General features: G+C 49.0%; 3 protein-coding genes across 3 annotated transcripts; 2 read left to right on the top strand and 1 right to left on the bottom strand.

The window, feature by feature from the left end:
- Window positions 1–8: 8 nt before the first annotated feature.
- Window positions 9–3,953, top strand: LOC137916450 (protein Aster-C-like; the record flags this gene model as incomplete). Its single annotated transcript, XM_068759473.1, is given in 12 exon segments — window positions 9–116; window positions 119–193; window positions 286–445; window positions 545–688; window positions 780–898; window positions 978–1,120; window positions 1,225–1,328; window positions 1,555–1,719; window positions 2,270–2,336; window positions 2,444–2,563; window positions 2,678–2,783; window positions 2,918–3,953. Coding segments are annotated over 12 exon segments (1,380 nt in total), but the record flags the coding sequence as incomplete, so codon positions are not given.
- A 582-nt stretch (window positions 3,954–4,535) lies between these two features.
- Window positions 4,536–7,569, top strand: LOC137916448 (palmitoyltransferase ZDHHC23-B-like). The gene is made up of 5 exons (XM_068759470.1): window positions 4,536–4,596; window positions 5,265–5,422; window positions 5,579–6,250; window positions 6,373–6,540; window positions 6,732–7,569. Exons 2-5 carry the CDS (start codon window positions 5,283–5,285, stop codon window positions 7,003–7,005), a joined length of 1,254 nt encoding a protein of 417 aa, XP_068615571.1. The 5' UTR covers window positions 4,536–4,596; window positions 5,265–5,282; the 3' UTR covers window positions 7,006–7,569.
- On the bottom strand, window positions 7,527–16,044 carry LOC137916449 (coiled-coil domain-containing protein 191-like). Its single transcript, XM_068759472.1, has 15 exons — window positions 16,006–16,044; window positions 15,567–15,705; window positions 15,351–15,464; window positions 14,781–14,959; window positions 14,428–14,651; window positions 13,485–13,629; window positions 13,226–13,416; window positions 12,790–13,033; window positions 11,890–12,296; window positions 10,649–10,769; window positions 10,466–10,567; window positions 10,234–10,377; window positions 9,138–9,290; window positions 8,693–8,847; window positions 7,527–7,737 (listed from the first exon to the last, which is right to left on the bottom strand). Exons 1-15 carry the CDS (start codon window positions 16,042–16,044, stop codon window positions 7,527–7,529), a joined length of 2,568 nt encoding a protein of 855 aa, XP_068615573.1.
- Between the last annotated feature and the right edge of the window lie 278 nt (window positions 16,045–16,322).

The following is a 16,322-nucleotide window of genomic DNA, read 5'->3' as shown; positions in this document are numbered from 1 at the left end:
TCTGATGTAATCTGAAACCTCCCGCCTTGCTCGCCTTCAGCCTGATGGCGAGGCCTGGCGGCGACGATGGCCTCGGGAAGCTGGAGCAGAGCTCCTCCGGCCGCCTCCCCGGGTATGAGCCGGGGCCCTCGATGCCTCCACGCCCCAAGTGGAAGACTTTCCGTCCTTTATCGGCTTACAGGTTTCTTCCAATGTTTATTTTTTCTTCAGTAGTCGTTTGTGAGTGCGTCTAAACATTTCACTCGCGTATGTTTTTTTATTTTATTTTTTATTGCATTATAACAGGACGACTCTCATAACGCCTCCAATCGCCAGAGTCCTGCTTCCTCACTGGACCGGCTCGTCGTCTCGGCCCAGAATTCCAAGCGCTCCTCGCTTTCCCTCGACCTCAACGCCAACGAGCACAGCGTCTCCGAGCAGAGCGGCTCGGAGAGCATCGAGGACGGTGAGAGGACACCCCCCCCCCCCCCCCGGGGTGCTCTGGAGGGCGTTTTAAACTACCCACGGTTTTTTGAGCTGATTCCTCTGCGCCGTGTCTCGACAGTCGAGGAGCGGGTGGGCGTGTCCAGCGTGCAGGGCCGACTTTATTTAAACAGGGTCTTCCACATCAGCGCTAACAAGATGTTTGAGCTGCTCTTCACCGACTCCAGCTTCATCCGCCGGCTGATGAGCGCCAGGAAGACAACCAGTAAGTGTTTCGGACTAAAAAAAGCAGTTATTGGCCGCTGTTGAAATGCTCTTACACCCCCCCCCCCGCCCTGTGCGCTTTGTGTCACCAGACGCCAGCTTTGCCGCTTGGCAAAAAGACTCTTCGGGAAACATGAAGAGGAGCCTGAACTACACCATAACCATCAACAACCCTCTGATTGGCAAGTCCTCCACCGCTACGGAGAACCAGGTGGGCCGTAAAGCCTTCTGATTGGTCCGTCTGCGCCCGAGTGGATGAATTCGCGGCTCTAAATTGTGCTGCCTCTCAGACGCTGTACAAGGAATCCAGGGACGGCCAGTATTACCTCCTGGACTCGGAGGTGTACGCTCACGACGTTCCCTATCACGATTACTTCTACACACACAACCGGTACTACATCATAAGCAACTCGAAGCGGAAGTGTCGACTCAGGTAAGGCGGTCGTGCTTGCATCGTTTCGGCTTTTATCCTTTTTTTTTTTTTTGTTTTTTTTTTTATGTGACGGCAAGTTGAAAGTCTATTTTGTGCTGACCAAGGGTCTACACGGATGTGAAGTATAAGAAGCAGCCGTGGGGCCTGATTAAATCCTTCATCACCAAAAACTCCTGGAGCGGCATCGAAGATTATTTCCGAGAGCTGGGTGAGAAGGAAGCCGTTTCATTCGCTGTCTCCTTTCCTTGGGCTGTGGGTTTAATCTGTCTAATCCGGTATGAACAGTTTCCTCCAACGCGCCGCAGGCTGAGCAGCAGCTGGAAGGATTTTTATTTATTTTTTATTTTTCCACTAATAATTGTCCACAGACACACGCTTGTTTAACATTGTCGTTTTTTAAATGTCTCTGATGTCCTTTTGTCGATGTCGTACAGAGGCGGAGCTGCTGGAGGAAGAAGCGGAGATGAACCAAGGGGGCGGAGACTCTGCGAAGATGGGCGGGCTTCGGAGGAGGAGGCGGACCTTCAGCCGGACTCTCCAGGAGCACAAGAAGCCCGTCAAGCAGTACGGGCAAGACCTTGAGCAGCACGGAGACATGGGTACATGGCTTCGTACGTCGAAGTGATCGCTCTGGTGTCGCCGGCCTGTAAAATACGAAACTAAAGAGTTAGCCTCGCTATCAGCAGCGCTAAAGCTCAGTATGAATATAAAAAAAAAAAGGCACTTGTGGCAGGATATCCTGGGTATTTAATGGCTTTATTTACTCAATTATTTTACTAGTTATTTACTTTTTTTTCTGCACAGGTTAAACAAACAAGATATAGTGTTTGTTTTGTAAACTGTAAAGCTGCTGACGCAAAACGAAATGCTCAGCTCAGGTGTTTGAATATTTAATGAGCAGGTATTTAGTTTCAGGTTTAACCGCTAAATGAAAAGCCTTGCAAGCACAAGTTTATGACGAGTTCCGTCTTCAGTAGCTGCGGTTTAGAGGCGGCGTCGCCGTCTCAACGCTTTTGTTGCACAATGTTGCGCGACACGAGGAGGGAAATGTCTCGACCTGAAATATGTTGCAATGACGTCTCGCATTCACGCTCAAACAGCTGCCGTGTTTTTTTCTAACCATTGATCGAATTGATCTGTCTTGTCCAGTCCCAGTAGAAACCAAAGGAGTGCGCAGATGGAAAACGACAACGTTGGTGGCTGGGATGAGTGTGATGTAAGTCAGCGGCGTGTTTCAGTGTTTCTGTTATCCCCACAGGCTTCTTGGTTCTTTGTGCGTTCCGCTATTGGCCGGATTAACCCCGCGTTGTCCGTCTCCCGCAGCTTGCTGATGCTGACGTTGATGAATCTGGGTCTGTTCTTCAAGCTGTGGGCCATGGAGGACACGGCCCACCGCATGTACCTGAGCACAAAGCATCGGCTGCGGGAGAGGACTGAGGCCAGGTGTGGAGTCTGTTCCTCGGCAACGTGAACGAGGGAACGAGTCTTCGTACTCTTCCTTCGTTTTGCTTCTCCCTCTCTGTGTAGTTAACCAGCCTCTCTCATTTCCTCTGGCAGCTTGGCCCGTGATTATTCTGCCAGACGGGGATCGGTGCATCGGACCAGCGAGGATTCTCAGCTGTTGAAAACCGTACTGCAGGATTCCATCAACCTTTTAGAACAGGTGTGATTCTGAGTTACATTTTTTAAATACTGTGGACGTTTTTGGCGTAAGAGCTATTTGAAAAATTAACTTTGTTCGGACGCAGCCCGAGCCAAGAAATATTTAATCGTGTCACTTTTTTATTTTCCTCACAGCTTCGCGGCTCTCTGTTGGTCCTACAGAAAAACTTTGCAATGGCCAATCGCACAGCAACACCACAGTGACGCTCCACGCCCAGCAACAGCAGCCTCATACCCCCCCCCCCCTCCCCCAGCGGCAAACCTCCTTCGAGGAGAGCCGGGATGTTTAGCGATGCTGCCATGGAGACGTCTCCAGACCCCTGGCGTTGTACACGTTACCTGGGTTTACTCACGAAGCGTCTAAAGCTGTGAGGAGGAAGTTAAACCCGAGTCTGATCCACAGCGAGCAGCGGATGACATTTCTGCAGAGCCCGGCTGTCAGCTTCTTGAGCTGGTTTCTGTTTGCACAAATGCTGACGCTGGACTTCGGAAACGTCTCTAATGTGCCTACTTTTACTCTGGGAGAGATGCCACACCGGATGATTTACTGTATATCCTTTTATCTTTTTAAATTCAGGGGTAATCAACTTTATTTAAAACCAAAGTGTTTTATAGATCTTTTAAAAATTTGTACAATAAATATTTTCTTTTCATAAATCATTGTGTCTATATAAGCATTCAGTGCAGCGTGAATTACAAATGGGAAAATCAGGTTTTTATATTACTATATATGAGCCAATTGTGCCGTGCACTGGATTTATCGTGTTTTTACTCCATGCTGGACAGAACGGAGGGATTGCATTAAAGGTAACGGTGCCTCATTTGTCATCTGTACATGTGAATCGGTTTAAGGTCGTCTCTTCCCCTCATTTTCTGCACTGAATGATTTGAAGATTTGTTGAATGCAAATTTCAACATGTTTTGATCTGTCGTTTCAACAAAGATGATCAGTACTGTGTGCCAATACTGTCGGCACAAAATGCGAGTTTGTTGTTTTCCTCAGTAGTTTGTGACGCACCACTGCAGCTGTCTTGAGTCTTGTTTCACGTTTACGGCGTTGCGTCACCCTCAGTTCAATCACTATTTCTGTTCATAACACTTTTGCGCTTGTCTCATCAATTTGTGGAATAACTGGTCGCTGTTTTGTACATTTTTAGCCTTATTGCAATACACCGTAAAAAAAAGTTACGTGTTTGTTCTTACTTGGATGTGAAAGATTGTTTTGTTTAGTTCACCAGATTTTCTTTCAGTATGTGACTCGTTATATTTTGCACAGTTATAGTTTATACATATCTTCTAGCTTTCACACAAGTTGCGATATATACAGATTATTGAAACGTGTTCGTCGATTTCCCTCTCCATTCTTCTGGAAGTCGGAAATTCCACTTCTGACATCAATATTATGACTTTATTTCTCATATTAAGGTCCGCCACGCCCTCTGGCGGTGTGGGGTGGTGAAGCATGTCATTCGATACACCCCATCAGCAGCAGAAAGACTTAAGCACTGTCTCTGAAAGGGTTAAATGGCAATAATTAACATAACTCTATTAAAAAAAAAACACACAACACTGCACAAACATTGTGAGTGATTAAAACAGTATAAGTTGTGCGCTGGGCGGGGACAGTCGGTCTTCTCTGTGACGTCAGAACGGAAGCTGCGCTGACTTTGGTGGAGGAGACGAAAGGAGCTGCTCCGGGATCAGCTGTTTGCTCCCGGTTTCCGGAAGCACCGAGCGCCGCTGACGTTAACGGGAGAGGGACTTTGTTTCGATGCCCGATCCGAAGCTTTGGCTTGTAGACGCTCGCCGCTCAGGTAAAGTACAGGCTGGCATGAATCATGCGATTTGTTGGGCGCGCTTCATTTAATCTTCGGTTGACTGATCTCCGGGCGGTGTTTATGAGACACGCGGTGCTAAACTGAAAGGAACCGGAAGGAATGAACGAGAGCGAGTTCAGAAGAGTCAAATAAATACAAGAGGAGAATAAACTTATTATAAAATACACCTTGGGTGTTTATTTGCACATTTACGGGGTTGGGCGTGTTTGGTTTTGTTCCGTGTTAACTTTTCATGGCATTTCTATTTAATCGGTTACGCAAACTAAATTCACGGAATGATCAACACAATAATCAACACACGGTAATCGGTGCGTCCACATCAGCGTTCATTCCAGCAGTCGGTAATCCTGCTCCCTATGGACTGGTACAACCTCTGGATGCGAGGCGCTGCAGCCGGATCGATCCAGATCTTGGGTCGCTGTGATAGCAAAACAGAACAAAACTATATATATATATAAACCATATATATAAATGCACAACCAATTTTAAAATGGAGAATTACTATTATTTTAAAATGTGTTGAATCCGCTGTTTTGATACTTGACACGTAAGACAAATAAATAGTGTCAACAGGCTCTGAAGGCGATCGTATCTATAACACAGCTGATGATGATGACGGTGAACGTTTTCTGATTGTTTGGCAGGCCGTGCGTCCGTCCGCCATGAGGAGCCGAGCCGCCAGGGTGGCGCGGCGGGAGGAGGAGACGTTGTGCTGCTGCGAGTACGTGAACGGACGGGGAGAGCGCAGCCATGTGGCGGCCTGCTTTTGCGACTGCGAAGACCTGGACGACGCCTGCGACAGGTGAGGCGTCAAACATTGGATCGGGAACCTTTACCCTGAGCTCATCACCGACTGTAGATCCAACAGGGAGTCCGTATTGATTGTGGCTGTGCTCAAAACTTTAAAAGTTCAAATTGAACATCAAGTGAAAAAATATTTCTTTTTCACATTTGACAGGTTTCTGAAGAGGGACCCTCAGAGACCCGAATCTCTATCGAAGGTGGCCGAAGTCTTTCAAGACCGGATTCGTGTACCATGGCTGTGGGGCGGAGCCAGAAGAGTTGACCTGTCCATCATCCCTCCTCTTATCCTCCTTCCTGTCCTCCTGCACATCGCCGCGCTCCACTTCCTGCTCGGCGTGGCGGTCCTGACGGCTCTGCCCGGCCTGGTGCTATGGTACTACTATTCCACCCACCGCAGGAAGGGACGGACGCTCTTCTTCCTCAGCCTCGCCCTCTTCTCCCTGGGATACGTGTACTACTTGTTCGTCACGGAGCTCTTTGTTAGCCGCGTCCAGACGGCGCTGGTAACTGCGGGGCTCGTCTTCACTCTGGTGGCCCTCGTACTCACCAAGAGAGACCCCGGAGTTGTGCGGCCAAACCCAGAGTCGGTCCACAGCAAGATAAAGTACCACGCCCCCCTGGAAGACCCTAACCCTGTCCTCAATCGGGGGACGCAGGACGCGGCCTTGACGGCGACCGACCTGGCGGGGACGCCGGAGCGGGCGGAGCTAACGGAAAGCAGCCGGAGGAACTGGTGTTCGGTGTGTGAGGCGGCGCGACCCCCGAGGGCGGGACACTGTGGGATCTGTGGCGTGTGTGTCCTGCGTCTCGACCACCACTGTGTCTGGTGGGTTCCATTAAAGCGTCCTGTGTGTGTGTGTGTGTGTGTGTGCGTGCTGTAGCGTAACCCGGCGCGACGTCTGGTCCGCCTGCGTGCGTTTCCCCCCCCCTCTGTTTGTGGCCCCGTAGGATCAACAGCTGCGTGGGGCAGACCAATCATCGCAGCTTCCTGCTTACGCTCCTCCTCTTCCTGTTGACCTCCCTGTACGGGATCAGCCTGGTGCTGCAGAGTTTGTGTCCGGAACAACACGTCTTCACCGCCCTGCTCTACTGCCCGGGGGTCTACGACCAGTACAGGTAGCCGGGGGGGGGGGGGTTCTAATCAAATGAGAAGCACGTTTTACACCTCCAGTGCGAAACGGGATGCATTATATTAACGGTAATAACTTTAAAGCTCACCACGTGTCGGGTTTTTTGCTCTCGTTGTTTGTGCTTCTCCTGCTTTTTTATTTTATTTTTATTTTAAATACCTTCTCTTTGCCCTCCAGCTCTGCAATCTGCTTCACCTGTGCATGGTACAGCAGCATTGTGACCGGCGGGTTGCTGCACCTGCTGGCGGTGCAGGCGATCAACATCAGCTTCAACGTGACGACGCGGGAGGCGCGCTCGGCCCTACGAGACAAAACTGCCCGCGGGGCCTACTGGGGCCTCGTCGTGGACCCCGGTGTCTACTCTCGGGGTTTCTGTGGCAACTGGGCAGAGTTCATGACCATGGAGGAGGACATGAACTCCCGGCCTCTCGGGCAGACGGACCCGGTGTGAGAAGCTGCCATCCGAATCCCTGATATTCTCTTTAGGAGGGGAGTTCTTGTCCACTGGATGGCAGCATGGCTCCGTTCGCTCCGACTCGTGGCTGCAGGGTCTGCTTTACTGCAGCTTTTTATTTGATTTTATTGCCCTTACTGTGACACGGCTGCAACGCCACAAACCCCAATAAGACGCATTCATTTCCATTGAGTGTCCAGCTTCACGAACCTTTATTCTCCTTCCTCTCATCATCCGTCTCGCAGACAAGCAAATATTTCTATATTTTGTTGCTTCCTCGGGGTTGCCATGTGAGGACAAATCTGAGAAAACGTCCCGGCAATGTCCCGTTTTCTCTGGCGTCGGCAGCCCTGCATAAATCAATAGTTGGGGCGTCACTTCAAGGATGGTCGCTCGGCACGCCGCGCCTCCTCCGTCATCTACAAACACTCGGCTGCAGCGGTGCGACATTTATCACAGAGGAATAAAACGGCTCGGCACAAGCAAGATCAACATGATTGATTCAAATGTTGTTCATATTAAATGCTTTTGAGGATGCATGTCGGCGCGTTTGTCGTCTGTTTCGGTGACGGATTCTTCCAGAGGCTTCGCTGCGGATAGCCGCAGAAATCGGGAAGGACCTCGGCCACTCTCCGTCCCAGCCGCTCCCGTCTCTTCTCCTTCGCTCTTTCGATGCGAAGTAAACACGGAATCTGCCTCCAGGCCAGGAAGCAGCGGCGCGTCATCCGTCTGAAGTACGAGCAGATGGAAGAGCAGAGCGGGTGAGCGGTGCGAAGCTCAATCCGAGGGAGCTGCGCCATGACAACGCTTAATGAGTTTTCACATTACGTTGCCGCAGGCTCACTGACGGTGGAAACTACGCGGGCACCTGGTGGACATTCACCTCACTTTTTTTTTTTACATTTCATGAACTGCTGCAGAGAGCGGAGAACGACAAAGGAGGAAGCATCGTATTTTGGAGTCGGACCTAATTTAAACGAGAGTGTTGGGTCTCGGTGGAGGAACGTGCTCTCCTGAGTGCCCCCACTGGTTTAGGTCATTAAAATGCACAAGCAGAAAAAGAATGGACTGCTAAGCTTCTCACTTTGAATGGATGCAAATCGCATGTTCCAGTGGGAAACTTACCGGTATAAAAACAATAATAATAATAAGAAAACATTCCATAAAGTGTCTACAGAATTCAAATGAGTGACTTTTCACTGAATTCATAGCATAATTTGTAAAAATCTTTCTCCAAACTGTTCTGCTTTTACAATTCACTAATAAATCTAATTTGACACATGGTTACCTCCGTCGAGGAAGTTGTGTTTTTGTTTGTTTTCCTGTCTGTTGGCGGGATGATGGAAAAACGGCTGGATGGAGCGTGATGGGAAAAAAAATCTGAAGACGTGTCTTGGTCTAATTCAGATCCCATTAACCTTTGAGAGCGATCTGGATACAAAAAAAAAATCTGGATTTTCCCATTTATGGAGACTTTTCAAAAAAAATCATCTTGTAAAATATGCATTAAATTCACATTCATAAAGGGGCCCGATATGCACCATCATGCAACATGTCTTCTGGACGGTGTAAATCCAATTAAGAGGGGAATGAGCTGCTTGGCGGAGGTTTGTGCTCTCTCTGAGTGCTTTTCTAGTTGGCCACGTTATTGAGGGAACGCATGAGAACGCCGCTGTTAGCAGACCTGTCATTGTGCTCATCAGCCTTCTCCCGACGGTCCCGGCCCACTAGTCTCTCCCGGGTCACGTGATCCAGCAGCGCCGACAGAAACCTCCTCAGAGTGCGGATGCGATAGAAACGCTCAGCTCTTTCTGCTTGAACCATCCGCCGGTCCTTTAGCTGAGGCCGACAAGCAGGAAGTCAGAGGGGGGGGGGGGGGTGCTGTTCGCTGGCATTCGGCCCATCGTATGGCAGCTGACCACGGCAAAAAGTTTCAACCGTCTCCATGAGCTCAAACTGAAACAAGGGAAACTTTTTTCCCAAGTTCAGACTGGGTAGTTTAAACGTAATTGAGTGCAGACAGAGCAGGAGATTAGGAGATGCTGTTGCTCCAAGTCACTGACAGAAGATGGGGAGACTGCAGCTCTGATTGATTCATTGTGTGTGTGTGTGTGTGTGTGTGTACGCACTCTTTTCCAGCAGCTTAAGCTCCTCCGGAGCAGAAAGTGCCGGTACAGTTGGTTGGCGTAAGCTTTTTTCTCCGACAGAGACTCTCTCGCTGATTGCCGCCAGCCGAGCGTGCAGCTCCTCAGGAGGGCGAGATCGTGGTGGCTCTCAGCCAGCTGGCGGGGATTGAAGAGAAAAAGCGCTGATGCACACCGACGAGGGCATTCACGCCAAATCACGCGTGCCAAAATGGAGACGACGGAGAGGTGACAAGTGGAGAAGCGTCTGCTTTTGAATGCGTCTCGCGTTATTGGAGACGGCTCTGATTAGTGGAGGAAAATGTTTGAGACTGAATTATGATATTGCTTTGAGAAAGTCAACTTCAGGCCGTGAGCAGCAGCTTCTCAAAGTGGAACTGCTTTAAAAGCAGCGGCGAAACAGGCCGGACGGACGGACGAGAATTAAATGATCAAAGAAAACTCGTCCCTGCGACGGGATCAACGGATAAGAAATGACGACATTAATGCATTGCTATCACATCTAGCTACGTGGGAAGAGGGAGACGAAGAGCCGAAAGGTTCTGCTGCCTTTCACAGTACTTAAAGTTGTTATGATAAAGTACTTTTGGTTGAACGTCTTTCAAAGCTCCTTGCGTGTTCGGCCCTCTTTCTGTATCTGAAATGCTCAGACAGGCCAGGCATTTCATTTTCCTCAGGTTGACAAGAAATGACTAAAGAAGCGCCGTGGCGAGAGAAAATGTGGAAGCATTTCGTCCCCCCCCCGACGGTCTGAGAGCCATTTCAGAGCTTGTAAAGATTTGAATTCTAAAACGCCATTGATGGGCACGCATTGCCTTTAACTGACTGCATCCAATCCAGAGGGCTGATGCAGATGCAGCCCTCTATTATGATCAGTGTTGTGTCCGGGGACTTGGATTAACCTTTGATGGGCAGAATTCTTTAGCTTTATTGAATTCAGTTGCTGGAACATGGTTGATAAAGGAACGCCCCCCCCCCCCCCCCCAGCGCCCGGCCCTGGATTCTCAAAATGCAGATTTGGACGACTGAAGGAAGACCGAAGTCGCTGTAAAAGTCCCTGACTAGGAAAGAGTCGATTTACCTGCACGTCGGCTTGTCTGAGCTGAACGAGGCGTTGCCATGGCGCCAAGCCTCGCCGAAGCAGCACGTTTCTGCGGTAGTGACGATGCGCCAGCTTCAGGAGCTGCTGTCGTCTCTTCAGCTGCCTCTGCTTTTCCTCTTCCCGCTGCACAAACAGAGAAGTCCTGCTTGATGCTTCCTCCTGAATCGACTCGTTTCTTCGTGAACACCATGAAAGATGAAAGTCACGTCACCTCTCTTTCCTGTCGTTTCTCCTCCTTCTTGTTTTCTGCGGCCTTTAGCTTCTCCTCCTCCATCTCCCTCAGCCTCTGGTCCTCGGCAGCCTTCGCCTCAGCCTGAAAGGTGTTTCATCGTTTCGCACTATTAAATCATGCTACGCACCCTGTAGCTGCAAACGCCTCCTTGATCTCTCGTACCAATTTATCATCCTCCTTCTTTCTCTTGAGCTCCTCAATTTCCTTCCTCCTCTCCGCTCGTTTCCGCGCGTGGCCCTCCATGGCTTTGGAGAGGGAGGGGGAACATATATATGGCTGATAGCTCATGTTTTATGTCATTACATGATCTGCTGCTGAGGGAAGTGTCAGCTTTAACTCGTTTTCCGCGCAATCTTCTTGACACAGAGGCCACATCATGCCGTTAGGAAGATATAAACCTGCTTTTCTGAACAGACTGACCTTTGATGATTGGATGGGGGCCCGGTGGTCGTGTGAACGTTTCCCTCTGAGGTTCACCGTTAACTCTCGGTGCCCTGAAACAACAGCTTGTCACAAGTGTTACAGCACGTTAACATGCCCCTGCTCCTCATCGGCCGTCTTCTGAGCTCAGCCGGCACGCCCGACTACATTTGATCATGAATGAAATTATATTCAAGGTTGTACAAACTTCTTGGGACGTATATTTAGCGTTTAATCACATAAATGTGTAATTACAAGAGAAATGGCGGCATAAAATGTACATTTTGGCAGATTGCCTTTGTTCTCTTGGAGGTTTTTGATCCCTCCTGTAGCTGATGGGATTCTTTTCGCACTACTTTTATGTGATTTTTGGTTTAATTGGAAAGCTACCAACGAATAATGACTTTAACCTCGATTCACCTTGGCGCAGCTCCTGAAAACACTGTACAGTAATACTTTTTTTTTTGAACAAAGTAACGGCCTCTTTAAAAATAAATAATAATCCCTTCCATCCGGCTGCGCTGTCCACACAGACAATGGTCTGCCAGAATCCTGTGCGAGCTAAACGATGAAGGGTATTCATCATCCACAGGACCATTTGGAGCTTTTTCTGGACAGAGTTGCCAAATGACATTTTCTTTGTCCCGGGGGGGGGGGGGGGGGGCACAGCGAGACCAGCCGACATTCAGCATGTACAACAATATATCCTCCTGAGACCCAGCCCGCTAGCACGTCAGTCTCAGGAGGATATACACCGACAGCAGTGGAACTACACAGGTAAAGGAAAACCTCCTTTACGCTCTCACCAAATGCTTTTCTGTATATACAAAATTAGTTTTTTTACACTTAATTGCTTGTTATTATTAATTGTCTTCTGACGTATTTATCATTCATTTGTACAACCTTTTAACCATGCGCTGCTTCGGACGCGTTTCGACCTTGGAAGGTTTGCGTTTAGCTCCGGCGCCGCGCCGCGCCGCTACCTGGGGCCGAAGCTGTGGCTCTTTGGTCTGGGGCCTCCGGGTGCCGATAGCTGGGTGAGCGGCGCTCTTTTCTCCAGTTCCACGCTCTGCTGCTGCCTCAGCGTTGCGATTTGCTCTTGCTGCTCCTTCAACAGCTTCCTCTGCTGCGTGATGACCTGCTGCTGGACGGCGTGTCTGCTCTCAAATCTGCCACCCAGTGACGAGGCTCCTTTTGGCGGGTCGGAGATGCCGCCCTCGCGTCTCTGTCGTGCCTCGCGGAGCTCAGCAGGAGTCGGCGCTGCGTGGCGTCGGGTCACCTGCCAGGGCCGAGTGGGCCGAGTGGGCTGGCCCGCAGTACCTACAGGGGTCTGGTTCCGATGTAGTGAAGAGGTGTCCGGGGCTAACGGGCCTGATCTACGGCGATCTCTCTATGGTAAACAGATCACCGTGTTATGCATGAATAAAATAAGACTTGCCCACAGATCTAATTCTACACGAAGCTAAAGAACGACGCGCCTTCAGTGACACCTTCACTGACCCTTCCTCCATTATCCTGCAGCTTCAGTCTGCTGTTCTGTTTCTTCCATCTCTCCATCCGTTTTCCACTCCATCTTATTAGCTCTGCCAAGGAGGTTATGTTTTTGATGGCGTTTGTTTTCTTTGTTTGTCTGATTGTTATTTTCAAATATTCATCACTCATCAAAAATCAGTCATAAAGGGATCTGATCCAGAATGAGGTCAGGAAAAACAGTTTTTAAAATTGCCATTTATAGATTAAGAGAATCAACTCCGATTCAGTTTAACGTTTCGTAGTTGGTGTATGAATTAGCTAAATTTATACACCAAATAATTTAGCATGGGCAGCTAATTGAGCTCTGATTTAGCTTCAGCGTAAACATTCACATTCATTGCGGCGCTCACCCTCGTGTCCGGTTGATTACTTTCCTCGGGTTGTGCCGTCACTGGCTGGTGGGCTGGCGCTTCGGTCCCACTGAACATGCCTGTCGATGCAGCCTGAATTAAAGCAGCCATCTTGCGCCGGGTCTTCTGCTGCTGGGTCAAAAGCTGCCGTCGCTCCTTCTCCATCCTGCACCACAGCTGCCACTCATTCAGACATCGCCGTAGCAACCTGTTTCGGTCATTCTCGGCAGCCAGCTGGCTTTGTCTGGAGGAGGTAGCAGATGTGAGCCTATTTTTTTTTTTAAACCCTTAATTACTGCTTTGTCAGGATATAAATAAGTGAGTTTCTTCCTGAAATACTTTCTTAATTAAAAGTCTCATCTTGGATGTCGGCTGTGTTTGCGTGGCAGGACTTGCACAATGATGGGCTTTAATGCCATTTATTGTTTGCGCTCGCCTGTTTTCGGCTTGTGGCTCCTGCTCTGTTCTTCCCAACTCCCGCTGTCTTTGTCCCGCCCACACCGCTGCTCGCCACGCTCGCCAAGCTCTCAGCTGCCTCTTCCAATCACAGAGGGCCCTGGCCTTGCCCATACGTAGCCTTCGGTCCAGCACCACTGAATACCATCCGGAGAAATGCCCCCGGAGACACTGAAACACGCACGCAAGTCTTAAGAGCGCGCCAACCTGCAGCCCGCAGACGCGGTACGAGCACCGACCTTGAGATTATGCGTGAGACGTTTACACTGAATTTTCCGCTCGACGTGGAGGCGCTGCAGGTCCTGCTGCTGGGCGTTTGTGGATAAAGGAGGCGCTGAGTGGAGGCTTCTGGCTGCCCTCTGCCCTTCAATTCTCTCGTTTCCCCTGCGGGACAAACACCCACATTAATCAACAAGGAAGCAGAAAGATGTGCTGTCGTTCCCCGCGACGTGCAGGAAACGGGGCCCTCGTGTATGAAAGGAGATAATGAAACAGCACACATGAAATGATCAGAGTAAAAACTGAAACGCTGAAACATGACAAGAACTTCTTGATGGACTGAAATGAAGGTTTGTTCGTTCCGGGATGAACCGGGTGACCACTGATTCCCTTATTTGATTGGATGACTGCTGTGCATTAGCTTCATAGTGCTGCCACTATGGCTGCAGACGCTCAGTCGCCGTCCTTCCATTTCTTCCACCGTCTATCTTTAGCAGGAGCTGCGAGCCGATCCCAGCTGATATTGTACGAGAGGCTTGTGGTGCAATCTGAAGCGGATCAACCGTGCCACCCAATTCTTTATTGTTTATTAAATCAAATCTGTGAATCAATGCCTTAAAACTCTCACTTTGTGTTGAACGGCGATTCCTCCCGCCCCAATACAGTTTGTATTTGATGTGTTTATAACCAAATCAATATCTGATTATCAATAACAATCTCAGCTGTAAAATTATGATTTTAAAAGTGTCAATTTTACTTCTATGATCATGACCCCAGGACATGTGCTTTTAAAAAAAAACCTCTGTTTGGTATCTGTTATCTCCACAGGGACAAAAGGTTTTTGTTCAGGGAGCTGGATAATCCCGAGATTACTTCTCAATGCATTGATCGATTAAATCCGCCAAAGGAAGGTTCAACGTAACAACTTCAGCGGAAGTAAAGCGCTCGCCGTCGGTACTGCACCTCTGTCGGAGCCGCTGCTCACGGCATCGCTTCTCCTCTGCCTGACGACGCAGCCGCACCTCCTCCCGTTGCACCATCTCCTCCTCGCTCTGTGCCTCCTGCTTCCTCCGGGTCTCCTCCCGTTGCCGCCTCTTCTTTGCCTCCACCCTGGCATCCCGTAGAGCCTCCCTCGCCCGTTGCCGCCTCTGCCTCTCAGCCTCTCGGCGGGCCCTGTTCTCTCGCACCTTCGGTGGGAATCGGTGACTGTAGCTGGGAATGCAACTTGGGCGCCGATCTTTCCGGCCGACGCGTCGCTTCTTCGACCGGCTCATCGGATTCACGTGAGAAATGTCAGCGTCACTTTGGTCACATACCTGCAGGTGGCGTGCTTCCATGGCGACGATCGGGTCTCTGATCTTCTTCTTTGTCTGTCCGACATCAAGTGCCAGTTCCTCCATCACGCCGCAGTCAAACACCTCTCGCTCCATCAGGTCTCGGAGAATGCTGTCCACAGTGCCGCCCTCTTCTTCCTCAGCAAGGCGGGTGTACAGATCTGAGAATTTAAAGGAAGACTTGCATCACAACAGAGGAGTTTTTTTATTTTTTTGTTACCGTTGACCATTTTGGCAAATCACAGCCTGCAATATACTTTTAGAGATCATTATTTGTAGATCATATCACCAGGAATATCAAACACTAAATAAAAAAGAAATCTGATAAACTCTTGGTTTGAGAACATTATAGTTTGACATTCCACCTAAATATTTACGACTGAATGCAGAGGAGAAATTCTGACATGCATGCACTCCGCCTAGTTCATTTTTCTCCTCATCCATTTAGATTTTTTGATGCCAATAGTTATGATCAGGGGAATCGACGCTACTGTTCAGTAAAAGAGAAAGCGCACCAGGTTGAAATAGTTTTCTTTTTTTTTTGCTTTGTACCGTGAAAGTTATCGTAGTTTATCCCGACCACGGCAGGGTCATCTTCCTCCTCGTCCTCCGTCTTCAGCTCCAGCCTCAATTTACTGCCGAACCAATCGCTAAGAAGACCCTGAGCTGCAAGAGACAACCACGCAGATAGCGATGCTCAAGCTGCTGCACAGGCTCAACTCTATTCTCTTCTAGAGGCTGCGTACTTGTTTTCACGGGCAGACCTACCTTCACTGTAGGCGTCATCATGATCTCTTAGCTGGTCAGAGGTTTGCAGCGGTACAGGGAGACTGTCGGTTCCTACGAGACGTTCCTTATTGCGAGAGATAACTTTGGATACTTCAAAATCGGAGGCCATCTCCACCTGCTGTGGACAGGGAAAGAGGCAAAGATATTCAAGGTTGAAAGACTTTATTATTATTTTTTTTATCTAATAATAATCCATCCATCCATTTTCTTCCGCTTTGCGGGTCACGTTTCTGCTGGAGCCCATCCCAGCTTGCTGTGGGCGAGAGGTGGGGTACACCCCGGACACGTCGCCAGCGCATTGCGGGGCCAAATAGTAATCTCTAAAGGGAAATCAGTTTATAGCGATACAAAAATATAAATATAAAAAAATATAAATATAAAAAAATCTGACTCCAACAGCATAAATGTTTTATCTCACCTTCCTCCAGAGATCAATATCATCCTTCATCACATGCATCTGTCCATGAAAGTAAATAATGAATTACAATTTCCGATACTGTTTGCAAGAAAAATAACAAGAGTATTTCAAAAATATCTCGATTCATGAATGCCAAGCCAAGATACTCCGAGCTATGGATTTTATGTTTTCACTTTAGAAAACATGTTGAAAGGAGGATGTTTGAATAGGAAACCATTCGGTTTTTATTAACTCACCTTCTCTCCAGACGTTTTCCTCGTGCCGGCCAGTCTCCATTTAAACAGGTGAGGATTCCCACCTGAGTACGTCATCACCTG

This window comes from Brachionichthys hirsutus, unplaced genomic scaffold (assembly GCF_040956055.1).
Source record: "Brachionichthys hirsutus isolate HB-005 unplaced genomic scaffold, CSIRO-AGI_Bhir_v1 contig_131, whole genome shotgun sequence".
Taxonomy (NCBI): Eukaryota; Metazoa; Chordata; class Actinopteri; order Lophiiformes; family Brachionichthyidae; genus Brachionichthys; species Brachionichthys hirsutus.
Note: the sequence above shows the minus strand (reverse complement) of the source record. Positions and strands in the feature narration are given on the sequence as shown.